The 21,286-nt window shown below is 47.2% G+C and overlaps 1 protein-coding gene across 1 annotated transcript in view; it reads right to left on the reverse strand.

Annotated features, from left to right (window-relative positions):
* The window catches only part of AMDHD1 (amidohydrolase domain containing 1), a 65,309-nt gene that overhangs the window by 13,001 nt on the left and 31,022 nt on the right, over positions 1 to 21,286 (reverse strand). The window contains exon 7 of the mRNA XM_040344108.1: positions 1,950 to 2,043. Within this exon, the coding sequence (XP_040200042.1) occupies positions 1,950 to 2,043 (94 nt within the window). The remainder of the gene's footprint in view (positions 1 to 1,949; positions 2,044 to 21,286) is intronic.

Here is a 21,286-nt window from a genome sequence, read left to right on the forward strand (position 1 = left end):
AACTCTGATCATGTTAATTTGTTCAAATTTGGGTCTCTGTCTCAGCTTTGGCTGTGCTGTGGGTCCATTCTGTTTCTGGGGTGCTGGTCTCACCCCAGGTCAGCAGGTGGCAGCAGTGGAGTCAAGGATTGTGTGCTCTTGCCCAGCAGCCTATCAGGAGGGTTTGGCCTTGCTGTGCATGCTGGGAGAGAGTATTTATAAGGGCAGACACCATCTTCCTGGGTCGCTCCTCGTGTGGCACCCACCTTTAGGGTAGCCACTTCACGCCGCCCCGGCGAATGGCCTTCCGGGCCGGTGTTGCGCGTGCAACACAAGGATCCTGGCTTTATGGACAATGTTGGCCCGGAGCAATTGATCTGCCACTTGGGGACTCAGTAATCGACTGGGTCCCACCTAAGAAGGTCCTGGGTTGTCCGTCCAGTTGGAGGAGGCCGTACAGTGGAGAGTCTGCCAGAGGAGTACCAAGAGAGGCTGGTGTTCCGATAGGGGCCTGACTATCCATTGGGGACCAGGGGAACCGGACACTGAAAGGCTGGATGTTGGCCGCCCGTCAGTCGGTACAGTCGAGGCCTGTCCATGTACACTATTCCCACTCAGGCTGGAGTGGTGAAAGAGACATTACACGTGGGAGCAGGACTGTTTCCCTATTTCTGACATCTGGATCTGCTATCTTCATTTCTTCTGAACCTCTACTCTTCACCAAGTTTTATTGTTTTTACCCGGCTGGGTAATAAGGAGCACAGCAAAAGACATCTGTCGTGGACATTCTGTTACTACAACTTCCACCAAACACCCCTAGACATCAGAGAAACACGAGGTAACATGCCGCCCAAAACAAACCAGCAGCTCCTTCGGGGGGTAGTGCTACATATCCAAAATGTAAAAAGATTGATTTTTCACCAGTTTTTGTGATTTACTTCACATTGCTGTTTGCAATTCGCGAAGGATCAACAACCCAACAGAATTTATGACGGAACACATTTTCTTATTACAGTTATATACTATGGCAGCTAATAGCAAAGACCCATTTCTTTCCTTACTATTGGAAGAGTTTAACCACTTCAGTTCCAGGCCTTTTTCTTACATTTTCTAGCAAAAAAATACAGATTTTTACATGTAAACAAATTAGAACCCCCAAAACATATGTTTTTTTTAAAAGCAGAGAATTGTTTTATGTATCGATTATAGCACAGAGCACTTTGTAGTACATGAACTTTCACTGAAATGGACTGTTTAATGAGTTTGCAGCATGCATGGAGCACTGTATTGCAATATGATCTGTATATTCATTCAATCCATGCTAAGCACTTTATATTGACTGGCTGCTTGGCACACCCGCACATGACGACTTACAAAACGTACTGTAATGGTAATTGGTAATTGATTTGTACCTGCTGCAGTCCTGGTCGCCACCTGGGGGTTCCCGTGGTCCTCTTCTTTCTCTCCTCCTCGTCGTTGTTGCAACAGACAGACCCTGCCCCAGGCCGGGGAGAAGGTGCAAGGTAAGGATGCCACACAGAGGAGGGTAGGTGGAGCCTAATACTCTGTCTCCGCTAGTTTTTATTACATGCACCCAGTCTGGCCAGTCTCCAGCCGTTTTATGGGGGTGCCAGTCGCTCCACCCCCCCCCCCCCCCAGCCAAGTACTCCGTATACTGCTCATAATATTAGCAAGTGCCGTGTTACAGCAGCTTGTCTGCAACTTGTTCACCTAGGCCAAGACACAGCACTGGATGGCACTTGAACAACCTGGTTCCAGCATTTTTTTTACATAGTTTACAATAGCAAAATGTGTAAACACATTGCACTTCAGAATTTGTTAATGTCTGAACCACTAGGTATGTCCCATTGATGGGCAATGGCTGTAATATTGGTACAAAAACAACATGCAACTATTCATACATAAGAAACCTGCACTCTAAACAGTTGCCATTTCACAAGAGTACTTACCATGGAGAAGCAGTATGCATTGGGATTAAAGTCGCTTCCAAGAGATACAATGACCCCAGCACTGAGCATGTCTCTAGCTCGAGGTTGTTTGAGTCTTAGAAAGGAAAAAATTGAGTTTTTCATTAATATTTAGACTACACAAAATACAACAGAATGTAGCGCTTGGCTGGGCAGGGTGAGGGGGACGATGAAACGTGCCTTATATTGTGCTTAACCTGCACTTGGAAAATTAATCAAAATTAAAATGTGAGGTAGTAGAAAACCTGACTGCAGCACTCACTAATATTCACACATGAAGACAACTGAAAAAAATAGCGTTGCACTGTCAGGAAAATCTCCAATTATATATCAGACAGGAGGCTTCATATCTTGCATTAATCTTTCTTTTTAATGCTCATAGCAGAAAACATAAACATTTGTTTCTTTAAAATTTTGAGAAAAAACTTCATAGGACTACATTACCCAGATGCCCCATGGACCCCTCCCCCATGTCCTAGTCTCTATATAAGGGGCTGTCTGGGTCTCCTCCTCCTCTTTCTTTCTGCTCATGGCAAGAGATAAGTATATGCATTTATGATTGACATATATCTGTTATAATTATTCTATTACTGATAATTGTCATATACTGTACTGTACTGTATATTGTTTGTTTGGTATGTAAATAGATTCGCAGGCTTGGGAAGGGTGCGGTACTACCGCTATTCGTATCGGTCTACTAACCTGACTGTCTCTCAGACTCAGTCAGGATCCATTAGGACACAGCTCCCTTCCCCCTCGCTTCTCCTGCACTCCAACCGCGCTTCGCGGGCTTTCTCCTGGACGGGGGCGTGGCCGAGCGACGCGCGTCGTAACGCCACGCCTCTGCACCGTCAGCCGTCCTATCAGAAGACTCCCGGCCGTAATCTCGCGAGATTACGGCCGAGGAGCTGTTACAAACGCGCCGTCAGCCCTGACTCTCACTGTACGGGCAGAGAGCACAGGAGCGCGCTGCTAATCAGGACTGCTGACATCTTTCCTAAAAAATCCCTCGGTCAGGTATTTTTAAAGGGGAATAGAACTCGCTCATTACCTCTGGCCAGACTTAGCCAGGACTTGGGCAAACTCACCCCTCCCTAGCGTTTTTTCCCACTTAGCCTGAAGGAGGGTCAGTGATTTATCCCTGACACTTCCGGATAAAATTATAAATATAATACACAGGCTATTTCAGAATGGCTACTGAGGGACTGCTCAGTGAGGTGGTGGATGTGGATGCTGCGCATCTGCTATCCACAACCCAGATACAAGAATTGATCTCAAAATCGATTCAAGCAGCGCTGACTGCAAATGCCAACATACAAATTCCTGGGCCATCTACCTCAGGGTGCCCCCCTACAAAGGGTAAAGTATCCCAAAAACAAAAGCACCTGTCGGTGCACCTCGACTCCCCGGCAGGGGAAGTTTATAATGTGCCCCAAGCAGGATCAGACCAGACCTGCCAGGCCTCACACAGGCCAAGCCACATTCGACCCTTGGGCCCCAAGGAGTTTTTAAAAGGGCAAGGATCAACCAGACGCATCAAACCTAATTCTTTTGACACGTCTGAGGACGAATCTGACATGTCTGGCAACGCCGAATCCTCTGATTCTGACATGAGCAATGACGAGGAGGAGGCGGGGTTTACAGCAGAAACCAACGCTGAGGCGACACAAAACGCCGTCTTAGATGCCCAGGGTCAATCCCTGTTTAACCCGGACGAGATATCTCACCCTCGTTCGGGGGACTGGACCCCACTACCTCATGTGGCACAATATCTAGAATTATGGACCAGAAGGTCGCTAGATAGGGCAAATCGCAATAAGTTGCGAGCAGAATGCCCCAGGCCTCACGTGGCAAGCAAGGTGGCTATCACCCCAGAGATTGACCCGGTACTGCTAAAGTACCTCACAAGATCCGGGAAATACGCTAAAAAAGGCATTGAGCGGTCATTCAAAGTTATACAGGACCGCATATTGGACCTCCTTGGTCCACTCACAAAAATTCTGAATTTATCAGAACAGGCAGTAGCAACTGCCCAACCCGTGGATCTGACACAGCTTAGAGGCTGGGCTCAGCGTGCTATATGCTTACTGGGCACCGCCAACACAACATGCTCAGTGGAGCGCCGCCGCTCCATACTGATGAAGTTGGATCCCCAACTTAGCCATCTTGCTGAAAACGAACCGGGACCATCCGCCGATGGCCTTCTGTTCGGAGATGATTTAATAAAGAACATAAATAAGTTTGTCAGCTTATTCTCGAGCCTAGACAAGGCACAGACCTCATTACGAAAATCACAACCTGGCAAGGTTTTTGGCAAGGCCGGTAGAGGCAGAGGGCGATCTACCGGCCGCGCCGCTTCGTACAGGCCCTATTCAAGACCAATCCAGCAGTATGCTCCTGCACCACAATCGTACGCCATGCCCATGGCTCAACCACCACCCTTCTTCCCTCCCCGCGGACGCCCCTGGAGGGGACGCGGAGGCCGTGGATTCCCCAGGTCAAGACCACCGACCGGTGAGTTTACTTCTACATACGATTCCACACACTCAGGTGGGGGGAAGGCTAATGTATTTTTCCCACGTCTGGTCCACGATTTCGGCGGACGCATGGATACTCTCGACGGTAACGGGTTACCGGATAGAGTTTGTGTCCCTCCCGACCATGAATGTCATACCCCCTCCCATTCGTTTTTCCACTCAAAACATAGGGCTGATAGACGAGGAACTCAGGGACCTGCTAGACAAAGGAGCGGTTCAGGAGGTAGATCCCCTCTCAACTGGTTTTGTCAGCAACGTTTTTCTAGTAAAAAAGAAGGACGGCGGCTATCGCCCCGTCATAAACCTGAGGGAGCTCAACCAACATGTGACCTACCGCCATTTCAAGATGGAAGGTATTCACCTGTTACGAGACCTCCTCTGGCCAGGAGACTGGCTAATAAAAATAGACCTAAAAGACGCATACCTTACGGTCCCTATACACACGGAATCTCAAGCTTTCCTAAGATTCCTGTGGCGGGACCGCATGTGGCAGTTCACCTGCCTTCCATTCGGATTGTCATCAGCCCCCTGGTGCTTCACCAAACTACTCAAACCAGTAGTAGCCGCTCTCAGGAGCAGGGGGGTACGTCTAATCATCTACTTAGACGACATGCTGATCATGGCACGTTCCAGAACACAAGCGACCCTACACAGCCAATGGGCGGTGTCATTGCTGAGGGAACTCGGATTCCTCATCAATTACAAGAAATCCGTTCTTCTACCATCTCAGGGGATGGAATTCTTGGGGTTTCTGGTAGACACCAAACAGGCTTTGCTCCTGTTACCAAAGGCGAAACTAGCTCTGATCCGCAAGGAAATCAGAGCCACGTTGCGCAAAGGTCAGGTATCCCTGCGGTTGATTGCTCGGATAGTAGGCCTCCTATCGGCGTCTATTCAGGCAATCTTCCCAGCACCCTTACACTATCGCGCTCTACAGCGCCTAAAAACACTCCATCTGCGCCAGGGCTTGCGGTACGCAGACGAAGTCTCGTTGGACTCGGACGCAGTGGAGGAATTGCTGTGGTGGCTTCGCCACGCAGTGGAATGGAACGGCAGAACTATTTTCAATTCATACCCAGATGTGATCATAGAATCCGATGCGAGTCGCCAAGGTTGGGGCGCTCGATGCGGACAAATCACAACCGGGGGGAAATGGTCAGTGGAGGAAACTCGTCTCCACATAAATGCTTTGGAACTTTTGGCAGCATTCTTTGCGATCAAAAGTTTTCTCCCACATACGTCCAACAAATGCGTACTCTTACGCATGGACAACATTGCAGCGGTTCAATATGTCAACCGCTTGGGGGGAACAAAATCCAAGATATTAGCAGACATCGCGTCAGAATTCTGGCAATTCTGTCTGTCGATAAATACCACCCCGGTAGCGGAATACCTCCCCGGGATTTCCAACACAGTCGCAGATTGGAACTCGCGCTGACGGATTCCAGCGACTGGGCACTGGATCGTTCAGTCTTCCTGACACTGCAAACAATGTGGGGTCCCTTTCATACGGACCTTTTCGCTTCTCGCCTCAACAGACAACTACTCCGCTTTTACAGCTGGAGGCCGGACCCGGAAGCATTGGCAGTCGATGCATTCCGACAAATTTGGACGAGGGGGACGCAGTATGCGTTCCCTCCGTTCAACATGATCACCAGAACCCTGCTACAGGTAGTGACTCAAGGGGCGACGGTGGTGTTGATCACCCCCTGGTGGCCGACGCAACCGTGGTTTCCCCTTCTGCTGGGGATGTCAATCGATTATCCCCGATTGCTCCCCTTCTCACCTCATCTCCTATCAAACGCGTCCATGGGTTGCCATCCATTGCTGCTGGAGGACAACCTCCCACTGTTAGCATGGTTAGTATCGGGTTCGGAAACACGGACATCAACTTTTCACAATCAGCTAGAGATCTCCTCGCCCTGGCCTGGGCCCCCGGGACTAGGTCGGCGTACAGATCTGCCTGGACCATGTGGGTTCGTTGGTGTGATCAACGGCAAATTGATGCCGTTCATGCACCTGTAGCTGCGGTCGTGAACTACTTAGCAGACGCGTACGAGACAGGTAGATCCTACAGCTCTCTGAATGTCTATAGGTCTGCCATATCGGCCTATCACTGTCAGGTTGACGCGGCACCGGTGGGTAAACACCCGCTGGTCTGTAGACTGCTACGGGGAGTGAGATTCAAACGACCTCCCCGACCAAGGTATCAATCCACTTGGGACGTCTCTCGGGTTCTACAACTCTTCACCTCATGGGGGGACAATGAGGTCCTCTCTCTAAAGAAACTGTCCGTCAAACTCGCTACCCTTTTATGCCTTATTTCCATAAAAAGGGTCTCGGATGTTAGAGCTCTAGACATATCTCGGCGCCAATTCCTGCCAGAAGGAGTTAGATTCTCTGTGGTTCGTCGGACGAAAACAGGAATACAGTCGGTGTTCTACCCCCTCTTCACTGACCACCCACACATCTGCGTGGTGCGATGTTTACAGCAATATGAACATCGGACCGCGATCCTGAGGTCGCCCACTTGTACCCAGTTACTGGTCTCTTATGTAAAACCCCATCTACCAGTGTCTTCAGCATCATTGGCCAGATGGGTGAGAACGGCCATGGAAATGGCTGGGATCGACATCTCGCTCTTCGGAGCCCATTCTACCAGAGGGGCCATGGCTACTAAGGTGGTCACATCGGGCGGTTCTCTCTCAGACCTCTTATTAGCGGCGGATTGGTCGTCAGAAACGACTTTTCGACGTTATTACTTCCGACCTCAAAATCATGTTTCCTCTTCAGTACTTTAACATTGTTGCATGTATCATAATAAATCTGTTAGCTTTAAACATGCAAGATATGAAGCCTCCTGTCTGATATATAATTCGGGATTTTCCTAGCTATCATGACGGAAAATCTGAGTTATATGATGACAGGAGGCGAATATCTTCCCACCCTACCCACCCTATCACGATATATTTTCTCGTTTCAGGTTATTGATGGGTGGAGTCTACGCCTATGCGGAAGATAAGAAAAGGTTCTGGAGTTCCAGTATGACGGTTATTTTGTTTTTGTTCCAGTTGAGCACAATTATGACCGTCGGAGCATCCTCCAGGTATTACTGTCGACAAGGCCCGGTTGGCCTACTTCCAGCGTCGGAGACAGGTTTCCCGATCACTGTGGAACGTGTTGTCTACTACGGCAAGGTTATCTGAAGTTTTGGAGTTGCCAGCATCGCATGAAGAAAGAGGAGGAGGAGACCCAGACAGCCCCTTATATAGAGACTAGGACATGGGGGAGGGGTCCATGGGGCATCTGGGTAATGTAGTCCTATGAAGTTTTTTCTCAAAATTTTAAAGAAACAAATGTTTATGTTTTCTGCTATGAGCATTAAAAAGAAAGATTAATGCAAGATATTCGCCTCCTGTCATCATATAACTCAGATTTTCCGTCATGATAGCTAGGAAAATCCCGAATTATACATCAGACAGGAGGCTCATATCTTATGCATTATCTTTCTTTAATAATGCCCATAGCAGAAATACAGTAAACATTTATTGTAACTTAAAAAATTCAAAGAACTACCCTTCCCAGCAGTCCCTGGGCCAGTGTAGCCCCTCCCAGACCGTAACCTATATAAGGGACTGTCTGAGGTAACCTATTCCTCTTTCTTTCTGCTCATAGCCAGAACTCAGATAAGTACATTACTCTATGTGTATAATTTTTATGTAGGCTTGCTTGTTATTTGGTTATCAGCAGCCTTTTTTAATTTGTGTAGATCCTAATGTCACATCGTCTTTCCACAGGGTGCTGGGGATCCCCCCCCCTCCCACCCCGGCTTTTATTACAGCTACGGAGGTTTTTCCCTCCTCCGCTATTCCCTTCAACTTCCACCTGTATCTGTATATACCCTCTGATCCCCTCAGACCTTCATCTGTGTGTTGTTCTATCAACCTTCTGTCTTATGAAGCACAACTGATATTTCTAAAAATGATAAACGTTTAGTTTTTGCTGTATGCTTTTCCCACTTTGCTATCTGTGCCACCCGTTTTGTAGAGAACGCGGTTTCCTCTGATGTGTACATCTTACAGTCATTGGGCTTCTTTATTTGTTTATTTTACAATATACCGCTGCCTTGCTTCTTTTGTTTCCCCCCGGTGCGCTCTGCACACTGCTCGTTTTCTGACTGGAGGTAGGACGGCGCCATTTTAACATCTCGGCGCCTTTTTTCCTACCTCCCTTCTTCTCCTCAGAGCGTCTCATCTCTGAGGGGGGCGTGGCGGTGAGGATCTCCCTGCACCATCGCGCTATTGTCGCGAATCGACGGCGCCATTGCTGCGGACCTGTCCTGGGGACCCCATCCTCCGTGTGCTAGGCCGTCTCTCCCCATCGCCGCCACGCCAGGGTGCGGGCGGCTGTATGGTTGGAACTCTGTGTAGATCTCACTGATCTATGCGAATCACGTTAGGCCGTAGTCTCGCGAGACTACGGCCCCGAGCCTCACGTCTAGCTCCCCTTGTGGTGGGGAATATCTCCCCTCATCTAACTTCTGTCACTCACACCTAGCTGGTGGGGAATTCCTCCCCTCCCCTGCTTCTATCACTCCTTCACCTTCAGTCACATTAAACATCAGTTCTTGTTCTGGGAATTTATTCCCCTGTAGTCTATTCTACATATAATGAATATATTAACCAGTTCCCGACCCCCGCATGCACATATACGTCCACAATATGGCACGTACAGGCACATGGGCGTACACGTACGTCCTCGCCTATTAGCGGGTGGGGGGTCCGATCGGGACCCCCCCGCTACATGCGGAGGTCGGGTCCGCTCGGGGAGCGATCCGGGACCACGGCGCGGCTATTTGTTTATAGCCGCTCCGTCGCGATCGCTCCCCGGAGCTGAAGAACGGGGAGAGCCGTGTGTAAACACGGCTTCCCCGTCCTTCACTATGGCGGCGCATCGATCACGTCATTCCCTTTATAGGGAAGACACGATCGATGACGTCATTCCTACAGCCACACCCCCAAACAGTTGTAAACACATACTAGGTGCACCCTAACTCCTACAGCGCCACCTGTGGTTAACTCCCAAACTGCAACTGTCATTTTCACAATAAAGAATGCAATTTAAATGCATTTTTTGCTGTGAAAATGACAATGGTCCCAAAAATGTGTCAAAATTGTCCGAAGTGTCCGCCATAATGTCGCAGTCACGAAAAAAATTGCTGATCGCCGCCATTAGTAGTAAAAAAAAAAAAAAAATAATAAAAATGCAATAAAACTATCCCCTATTTTGTAAACACTATAAATTTTGCGCAAACCAATCGATAAACGCTTATTGCGATTTTTTTTACTAAAAATAGGTAGAAGAATACGTATCGGCCTAAACTGAGGAAAAAAAATGTTTTTATATATGTTTTTTGGGGATTATTTTTTACAGCAAAAAGTAAAAAATATTGCTTTTTTTTCAAAATTGTCGCTCTATTTTTGTTTATAGCGCAAAAACTAAAAACCGCAGATGTGATCAAATACCACCAAAAGAAAGCTCTATTTGTGGGGAAAAAAGGACGCCAATTTTGTTTGGGAGCCACGTCGCACGACCGCGCAATTGTCTGTTAAAACGACGCAGTCCCGAACTGTAAAAACACCTTGGGTCTTTAGGCTGCATATTGGTCCGGGGCTTAAGTGGTTAATACATGTAAATAAATAATAAATTATACGAATGAATAAATTATTGACTTATTAAATAAATATAAATAAATCAATGAACATAAATGTCTATAAATAATTTATACAATCTATATGATTGAATAAATAAATAAATATATAAATATATATAATAAACAAATTTTAAAATATAAACTATTAAACTATACTTTATATATAATTGAATAAATAAATACATATATATATATATATATATATATATATATATATATATATATATATATATATATATATAAACAAATTATAACAATAATTGAATGAATTATAGAAATTACTATACAAGTTATAGTACATAACTTCCGTATCTTCCTGTGCTGCACGGCCGTGCTGTCCGCAGACAGCTGACTCCTCTCCTGTGGCTGGCGACAGATCCTTTACTCCCTACTGGTGCCACTGAAGTGGTGGACGCAGCCCTGGAAGGCCCTACCTACCTCAGTGCTGCACTGGTTCCTGAGCTGGTCGGTAGGTCCGTCCAGACTACCAGGACATCGGTTGATCCAACCCACATGCACCCCTATGTCCGGATCTCCCGGCAAGGATATAACGCCTCTGAGTAGGGCATGGCGTCCCGTATGCGCCGTCACATTAATGTGGCCTCCGTCTCCCCGGCAGGGGAAGTAATTAACATGCCCCAGGCAGTACCCTCCCAGGACTGCCGACCCATTGACTCCCCGGCAGGGGAAGTACATAACATGCCCCAGGCAGTACCTTCCCAGGACTGCCGACCCACGGACTCCCCAGTAGGGGAAGTAAATAACATGCCCCAGGCAGTACCCTCCCGGGCCTGCCGATTCCCACTGCCTTCCCAGACTCCAATCGACCCCCGAGCCTCGGGGAGATGCACATACAGAGGCAGCGATCCGCTAAACGGACTGAGCCAGACTCCTCGTGGACTCTTCCAGAGTCGTCCGCGGAGTACGAGGCGGCTAACACCTTTGAGTCTGAGGATGAAAATGATGATGATAATGATGATGATTATGTGAGGCACATGGCGCTCCATGACGATGCCAACCCTAGGTCCCAGGGTAAAACCTTATTGGACTCTTGTGGAGTACCATTTTTCGATCAGGAGGTGATTGGCCACCCACACTCCGGTGACTGGGCACCTCTACCTGAGGTGATCCAATAGATCGAATGCTGGACCCGGAGATCGATCGGTACGCTAACCGGACAAGTTGAGGGTGGAATACTCACTCTTCCATTACCAAATACGGTGGTGCTCACTCCAGAGGTGGATCCCATACTCATTCAGTATTCCAGGAAGGGAATAGAGAGGGCCTTTGGGACCTCACAGTACTGGGTCTTAGATCTCTGGACCTATCACCTAACCCTACGCCTTAGTGAGCAGGCTACCGCCTCTGTAAGCCGGTTGACCTAGCACAATGGGATCACGCTAATTGATGATATCTTTAAGACGGTAGGACAAATGGAGTTATATTACAGGCGTATACCTGGTTCACCATCCCATTCGGTTTTTCAAACCTAAACACCGTCCTAATGGACAACAGGTTGCTAGACCTTGGACCAAACAGCCGATAGGAGAGATGGACCCGCTCTCTTTGAACTTCCTCAACAACATCTTCCTGATCAGGAAGAAGAAAGGCGGTTTTTCGTCCGGTGGGAGCTTGAGAAATCTCACCAACTTACTGCCCTGGGGGACAAGGGTGAGGTTGAACATCTACTTGAACGACCTACTTCTAATGGCTGGTTCCCCTCGCCTAGCGAGCGAACACGCCTCCTGGATGGTCGGATCGCTTCGCGATCTGGGACTCCTCATAGATCACAAACACCTATTATCTCCCCATTTCAGGAGATAGAGTTTTTGGGGTTCTTGGTGGACACCAACCGAGCGAAGCTTCGGCTACCCATACCCAATTAGCCGCCATCCGCAAAGACATCAGTATCATGCTGGGCAGCAGCGGGTGTCCTTACGCGGACTGACTCGCTTAGTCGGCCTGTTCCCGGTGTCAATCCAGGCCACTCTCCAGCCCCTCTTCACTGTCGAACCCTCCAGAGACTCGAGACTCTACATCTTCGCTAGGGGCTTCGCTATACAAACTAAGTGAAGCCATGGTGGACCTACGGTAGTGGTTAAGTCATGCCGTCAAACGGAACGGCGAGACATTTTCAACTCCTCACCGGATTTCGTCATAGGGTCGGATACCAGCCGCCTCGGCTGGGGTGCTCGGTGCAGTCCCTCGTCCTCCGGTAGGACGTGGTCCGCAGAGAACCCTCGGCTGCACATCAACACGTACACCCCTGACGGCCTTTTTTGCCATCGGAAGTCTGTTGCCACGCACGTCCATCTGCTGTGTGCTATTGCGTTCGGACAACGTACCTGCAGTCCGGTACGTCGATCGCTTGGTGGGCCCCTGATCCAGAATCCTAGCGGATCTAGTAAGACTTCGGGCACTTCTGCCTGGAATGCAACATCGTCCCGATTGCGGGATATGCCACAGACTATCCCTATAGGGTGGCAGATTGGATTCTCGTTACCTGACCGATTCCAACGATTGGCGACCGCACCGGTCAGGGTCCCTGATCCTCGCTCACTTCGCGGATCCTTCTCTATGGACCTGTTCGTTCCCCGTATCAACCACCAGTTTCCGCGCTCTTACAACCGGAGGCCGGATCCGGAGGCGCACCATGTGGACGCCCTCCACCAAACGTGGTCACAGGGGACACATTACGCGTTCCCCTGTTCCCGGTGACCCTCAGGGTCCTCCTTCACTTAGCGAGCCGGAGAGCATCAGTTGTGCGGTTCACTCCGTGGTGGCCGACGCAGCCATGGTTTCCCCTCCTTCTGAGGATGACGGTGGAACTCCCCAGGTTGTTTCCTCATTCCCCCACCTCCTCGCTGGTCCGAACGGGGATCTGCACCCTCTACTCACGAAGCACATCCTACCTCTCCTCACATGGTTAGTATCGGGGTTCCGGTCGCAGACTACGACCTTTCGGGAACAGCTAGGGATTCCCTGCTTTGGACTGGGCCCCGGGACTAGATCGGCATCTCGATCTACCTGGGGACTCTGGGTTACTTGGTGTGATCAACGACGGGTCGACCCCGTTCAAGCACCAGGGTCTGTAATAGCCAATTATCTGGCGAACTCTTTGGATCCGTTGGTGTGTCAATTTTGAAGGCGTTAAGTTTAAATCGCCCAATGTACCAGCACACTTGGGATTTTTCCAAGGTCATGATCATGTTCTCGGGCTGGGGGACGTTGACACTCTGTTTTGAGGTTACTGTCTTTCGAGCTTACTGTCTTCTTGTGTCTGATTTCCATCATCGTGGGTCAGACGTCAAGGCTTTGGACATATCCAGGCGTCATTCCTCGCCTCAGAGACTCAAGTCTTTTTCCGTCGTGCGTTGGACCAGACGGTACTTCGATCGGTTTTCTACCCGTTCTTCCCCGCACATCCACAACTGTATGTGGTCCGCTGTCTACAGACTTGTATGTCCTTGACAGCCTCGCTGCGATCTTCGCAAGTCTTTCAACTCCTCGTTTCCTATGTTAATCCTCTCTTCCCGGTTTCCTCTGTGACTTACTATAGCGGCGGACTGTTGTCAGCGACCGATTTTCCGCCAATCCCGTTTTGAACAGGAGGTACACATATCTATGTCAGTGTTGTGGATTATTTTGATTGTTATTGGTCATATGCATTGTTATAGCTTTGAACTTGCATAAGATATGAGCCTCCTGTCTGATGTATAATTCGAGATTTTCCTAGCTTGTGACGGAAAATATTAATTATATGAAGACAGGAGGCGAGTATCTTCCCTCCCAACCCAACCCTGTCACGAGGTTATCTCTCTCTCGTTCTAGACTGATGAACCACGCAATCTGCAAGTCGGAGGCTGGTACGCCCCGGGAGTTCGTTTTCACTATGCCCGTTGGGATTGCTGTCCGTTTCGATCCATGGGTTTAGTTCACCGCAGATGGAGGTTCCTACTGCGTTCCAGATCCGGAGTCGGGATGCCGTTGACTGAATCCGTTGGTCCATGTTCCTGAGGACAACTGACCGGTCGGCTCCGAATGGTTTGGGTTTCCTATAGTCCCCGTTGGGATGAAGTTGGTCCGGATGAAGTTGGTCCGTGTTGGCCTTGTCCTTTCGTTTCCTCCAGATTCGGATGTTGTGTTCCGGTCGGAAGGTTCCCGGCAGCCGCGGAGATGTCGAATTGGACTTTCGGTTCCTGTTTACACTAATTCGCATGAAGAAAGAGGAATAGGTTACCTCAGACAGTCCCTTATATAGGCTACGGTCTGGGAGGGGCTACACTGGCCCAGGGACTGCTGGGAAGGGTAGTTCTTTGAATTTTTTAAGTTACAATAAATGTTTACTGTATTTCTGCTATGGGCATTATTAAAGAAAGATAATGCATAAGATACTCGCCTCCTGTCTTCATATAATTAATATTTTCCGTCACAAGCTAGGAAAATCTCGAATTATATTATACAATATATATATATATATATATATATATATATATATATATATATATATATATATATATATATATATATATATATATATATATATATATATATATATATATATAAAAAACAAGCAAATAAAAAATAAAAGTCCTACAAACGAAAAAATCTAAGTTCACCAAAAGTGTGCAAAAGCCTCATGCAGCTGCTGTGCACCAACCATCAAGTGAACTTAGTGCTTGGTGCACAGTAGCAGTAATTACTATTACCAATATACGATTGTTAGAGGACATTGTGTGCTATAAAAGTGAGTGGCACCACTTTAATAAAAGGGTACATCCACTGCCTTCATACCTACCTGATGTATTTTCTTGCACGACTTTGGCTGCGTTCGCGTGTAGCGGCAGATTTGCCGCGATTACAAATGTTTCATTTTTTTTTTTTTTTCCTAAAGTATTCCCATTGCTGTCTATGGGAAAACGCGCCTGTCGCGTGAAAAAAAGGGTCCGGGACTTTTTTTCAGGCGACAGGCGTTGCGCGTCTATGAGATGTGAACCATCTCCATAGACGGCAATGGGAATTCTCCCCTCTAGCGACAGAAGCGTCCCGCGTCGGGCGTTTTGTCGCTTAGGTGTGAATGGGGTCTTTGGGTTGAACCCTCAAGCAGTTCTGCTAATCTTCTGTCAAGTACTTTGTTTTTGTTCTTTATGCATAAAAATGCAATAAAAACGTATTTTGTTTTTTTAAATAAGACCATGACACTCCCACCAGCATGCTTGACTGTAGACAAGACATGCTTGTCTTTGTACTTCTCACCTGGTTGCCGCCACACACGCTTGACATCATCTGAACCAAATACGTTTATTTTGGTCTTATCAGACCACAGGACATGGTTCCAGTAATCCATGTCCTTAGTCTGCTTTTCTTGTGTATCATCTTAAGAGGCTTCCTTCTGGGACGACAGCCAAGCAGACCAATTTGATGCAGTATGCAGTGTATAGTCTGAGCACTGACAGGCTGACCTCTGCAGCAATACTGGCAGTACTCATAAGTCTATTTCCCAAAGGCAACCTCGGCAAGCACGTGCACTCAACTTCTTTGGCCCAACCATGGTGAGGCCTGTTCTGAGTGGAACCTGTCCTGTTAAACCGCTGTATGGTCTTGGCCATCGTGCTGCAGCTCAGTTTCAGGGTCTTGGCAATCTTCTTATAGCCTAGGCAATCTTCTTATAGCCTAGGCCATCTTTATGTAGAACAATTCTTTTTTTCAGATCCTCAGAGTTCTTTGCTATGAGGTGCCATATTGAACTTCCAGTGACCAGTATGAGAGCGATAACACTAAATTTCACACACCTGCTTTCCATTCATACCTGAGACCTTGTAACACTAACGAGTTACATGACACTGGGGAGGGAAAATGGCTAATTGGGCCCAATTTGGACATTTTCACTTAGGGGTGTACTCACTTTTGTTGCCAGCGGTTTAGACATTAATGGCTGTGTGTTGAGTTATTTTGAGGGGACAAGACATTCACACTGTTATACAAGCTAACAAATCTGAAAAAATCCTTCAAAGTAGCGCTAAAACAAAGAAGATTATAGGAGTCCCACAATCATAAAAAATGAAAGGTTTATTTAAAACTTGTATAAGTCTCAAAAGCAACAGTCTCCAGGTTGTCAGTTCTGTGATACAACACAGTACAGTGTAAGCTGACCGCTTGTAAGTGATCCTACGAACCAATAGACACAGAGTTAAGAGTCACTGAAGCGTGTCTGCACTCCGCAGACCTCTCCCATAGATGGAAAGTCTCACAAGTGATGAGCTTGTGACAGAAGCTGTGGGTACTGTATCGCTCTCTTACCATAACCCGAAGGGATGTATGGGACGTGCAGATAAACAGATGATCCGTCAGCTGTAGAGGGGAGGAAGGACGCTGTCAGACCCCGTGCTGTGTGAACAGTCGCAGCGCGCGCTCCTCTCAGACGAAACAGGACGTCTCACTGGCGCTGAGTGGGGGGCGGTGCTGACCTCGCTGATTGATGGGATGGGGGATCAGAAGTTAGGCTATGACAAGCCAACTGAAGCGGAGAGCTGAATGGATACACAGGCGTTCTGGATCGTAAAATCAGAAGGATTCTGTGTAGTAGTCCATAAGGAGGTGTTAACTCATTACACTGGCTACAATCTGGAGATAGCTGCTGCCACCACACTAAGACGACATGTATCGGGACTGAGCCCTTCATCAGGTCAATAGGAAGTGGCTGGGAGGGATTAATTTATAGGAGACCGATACCTGTGGGACAGGACTTGGCCGTGCAGTATGCGCCTCAATCATATGTGACTTAGCAGCAACAGCCTGTTTAGTAAAATACATGGACAATATCATATACATAAAACATCTTAAAAAAAAAAAAAAAAACAACATTAATAACATACAACGCCGAACAAAATGGGGTAAAATTGCAGAAAATAAATGGATAAATGAAGTGAGATGCACGAGAGAAGGAGGGAGGAAGAGGGGAAAGGCTGGAGTAATATGAAACCTGGTAAAGAGAAGGAACATAAAAAATAAATAAAAACATGTGTGGAAGAAGTTCTTGGAGACAATGGATAAATCAAATGATCTGTAAAATAATTAATAAGCTGATAAGACAATATATGAACAATCTATAGATACTGACTTCTATGGCCACCAGAGCATTTCATGTGGCAACATAGATTCCATATTCTAAAACATGAAATAAAATAAACTAAAATAAAAAGACTCCAATCCTTACAAGAGGTTACGGATTGGAGTCTTTTTATTTTAGTTTATTTTATTTCATGTTTTAGAATATGGAATCTATGTTGCCACATGAAATGCTCTGGTGGCCATAGAAGTCAGTATCTATAGATTGTTCATATATTGTCTTATCAGCTTATTAATTATTTTACAGATCATTTGATTTATCCATTGTCTCCAAGAACTTCTTCCACACATGTTTTTATTTATTTTTTATGTTCCTTCTCTTTACCAGGTTTCATATTACTCCAGCCTTTCCCCTCTTCCTCCCTCCTTCTCTCGTGCATCTCACTTCATTTATCCATTTATTTTCTGCAATTTTACCCCATTTTGTTCGGCGTTGTATGTTATTAATGTTGTTTTTTTTTTTTTTTTAAGATGTTTTATGTATATGATATTGTCCATGTATTTTACTAAACAGGCTGTTGCTGCTAAGTCACATATGATTGAGGCGCATACTGCACGGCCAAGTCCTGTCCCACAGGTATCGGTCTCCTATAAATTAATCCCTCCCAGCCACTTCCTATTGACCTGATGAAGGGCTCAGTCCCGATACATGTCGTCTTAGTGTGGTGGCAGCAGCTATCTCCAGATTGTAGCCAGTGTAATGAGTTAACACCTCCATATGGACTACTACACAGAATCCTTCTGATTTTACGATCCAGAACGCCTGTGTATCCATTCAGCTCTCCGCTTCAGTTGGCTTGTCATAGCCTAACTTCTGATCCCCCATCCCATCAATCAGCGAGGTCAGCACCGCCCCCCACTCAGCGCCAGTGAGACGTCCTGTTTCGTCTGAGAGGAGCGCGCGCTGCGACTGTTCACACAGCACGGGGTCTGACAGCGTCCTTCCTCCCCTCTACAGCTGACGGATCATCTGTTTATCTGCACGTCCCATACATCCCTTCGGGTTATGGTAAGAGAGCGATACAGTACCCACAGCTTCTGTCACAAGCTCATCACTTGTGAGACTTTCCATCTATGGGAGAGGTCTGCGGAGTGCAGACACGCTTCAGTGACTCTTAACTCTGTGTCTATTGGTTCGTAGGATCACTTACAAGCGGTCAGCTTACACTGTACTGTGTTGTATCACAGAACTGACAACCTGGAGACTGTTGCTTTTGAGACTTATACAAGTTTTAAATAAACCTTTCATTTTTTATGATTGTGGGACTCCTATAATCTTCTTTGTTTTAGCGCTACTTTGAAGGATTTTTTCAGATTTGTTTTCTTCTTTCACACCACTCCTGGTGTGCATGTCCTTTTAGCTGCCAATCAATGTTGATTTTTTAATACATGATATGTTTGCATCTTTTAGTTACATTTGCTTTTAGGTGCAATCTTACATTCGGACATTTTTGGCGCTGACTTTGTTTTGTTTGTCACTGTTATACAAGCTGTACACTCACTACTTTACATTGTAGCAAAGTGTAATTTCTTCAGTGTTGTCACATGCAAAGATATAATAAAATATTTACACAAATGTGAGGGTTGTACTCACTTTTGTGACATACTGTATATATATATAAAAAATATGCAAAGTGGTTGGAGGGAAGCTTCAGAATGGCAGATGGGGCAAATCCACAAAAAAACTGCCTAACTTAACTTTCAGCAGTTAAGTTACACTGGCGGAAAATTTCTACCTAAGTGCCCGATCCACAAAGCACTTACCTAGAAATTTTCGGCTGTGTAACTTAAGTGCCTCCGTCGCAAGGCGGTCTTCTCATCCAGGGGGCGATGACAATTTAAATGAGGCGCGCTCCCGCGCCGGACGTTCTGCGCATGCGTGTGACGTCATTTTTCCCGTCGGGCAGCGCGCGAAATTACATTACGTCGGGCTTTGTGGATTGCGACGGGACAATAAAGTTGCGTCGGAAAAAAAAAAAAGTTACGCGGCGAAATTTTTTTTTTGAAATTTAAAAAAAATTGCGGCGATCGAAAAAAAGGTATGTTTTTACAAGGTGTTACTAGTTTACACCTTGTAAAAGCATCCCTAATTTTACGCATGCAAAACGTAACTTACGCAGAAAACACAAAGCTAAAAAGCTTTGTGGATCTGCCTAAGTACTCATTTGCATACGCAAAGCGGCATTTCGACTCGAAATGCCCCCAGCGGCGGATGCGGTACTGCATCTTAAGATCTGACAGTGTAAGTGTCTTACAGATGTCAGATCTGCTGCTTATCTTTGGAAAAATCCTTTTGAGGATCAGATCCAAAGATAGGCACAGGGATACGCAGGCTGAACAGCAGTTCCGCCTGCGTATCTCCTTTGAGGATTTGGCCCGCAGATGTTTTTATGAGTGAGCAACTTGTATAGCGCTACAAATGCGAACTAAATCGCCTCAAGGCGCTTGGCATCCCTTTTCCTTTGGTTTATCACACATTATGGGAACAGACTGCAGTTCCTCTTTAATTAATGCATTATAATTTAAACTAAACTCATTTAATTTTAGTTTCCTAAAAATGTACTGGAGATTTTAGTCGACTAAATTAATATTTGAATAGATTTTTTATTCTAGCTTTCGTCAACTGGACCCAATTCTAATTTTATTTTTGTTTAATTTTTGTCACTAAAAACATGCAGTCGACAATAACTGTGGCAAATATATTTTCATTGACAAAATTAACACAGCCTGGGACCCAGGACGAGAGAACATAATGTTCTGTGAGTGCGTTGCAAGTGGAGGACAGGACTGAGGGCTCACAGACTACTGCTATACAGATCCTGGTCAGAGTTTCCTTTTGGTTCAGAGGGCTAAAAATAAATCTACTAGCAGACTACTAGTATTGGATATGTAGCGCTATTGTAAATTTGGGGGTGTCTGAGCCCATAGTTGGGCTCAGACTTTACTAATTTCATGGAAATTAGCCTCTGTTCAGGCTATGGCTGTGCTCTTTAGAAGTTTTCCCCTGTTGCCTGTAGGTGGCGTTACCACCTCAGGCCCATGTTGGAACTCGGACGAACTATGGTGCGTTAAGTGACCCTTCTCGGCAGCAGCCCAGTGGGAGTGGTGCCCCGCTGTGCATGCTGGGAAGGGATACTTATAGGGGCAGACGCCGTTTTTTTCGGGGTCCTTCGCCTCGTGGCCCTCCTGGCGCGAGGCATGTGTGTGCGATTCCAGTCCCGGGATGTTGTTTCGAGGCTGTGTTCCTATCAAGTAGGCCCAGCTATGCTGGATGGGGTCTAGAAGGGATCCCAAGCTGTCCATCCAAGCGGGGGAAGCTTAACAAAGGAAACCGGGGGGGGGGGGACCTGCCCTGGAGGAGACCAAGCAAGGCAAGCTGATGTCTCGGGATAGGCCTGGTGACCGCATTATAAAAAGGGATCAGGGCCGATCCTAGACGGGGTGCAGTTCACCCAGGCGCTACAGAGTTGGGGGCGCTCAAGCGCCAGAGTGCTCCCCTTCCTCCCCTCCACTGGTCAGCACCGCCGCCGCTGTGTTTCCTAGCTGCCCAAGTCCATCCCCCTTCATCCTCCTGTCAGAGTTCGGAGGGGCTGTCTCTGTTCTGACGTCGGAGGGGGCGGAGCGGGCGGTCTGTGCCGTGCAGCGTGTACTTGTTCTTCTCTGTCTATATCTTCTCCACCCAGGCGGCATGTCTGGCGGCTGCACACTGTCCTCTCCTCTCCAGCTGCCGCCCGGTGGGGTTTGTCCTATGGGGGGGTCTGTACTAATGGAGGGGGGGGTGGTCTGTACTAATAGAGCGTAGGGGGGTGGTCTGTACTAATGGGGGGGTCTGTACTAATGGAGCGGAGGGGGGTGGTCTGTACGAATGGGGGGGGTGTTTTTCCTGGGGAAGGACTGTACTAATGGAGGGGGGTCTGTATTGAGGAAGGTCTGTACTGAGT

Source organism: Rana temporaria, chromosome 3 (genome assembly GCF_905171775.1).
Source record: "Rana temporaria chromosome 3, aRanTem1.1, whole genome shotgun sequence".
NCBI classification, from domain to species: domain Eukaryota; kingdom Metazoa; phylum Chordata; class Amphibia; order Anura; family Ranidae; genus Rana; species Rana temporaria.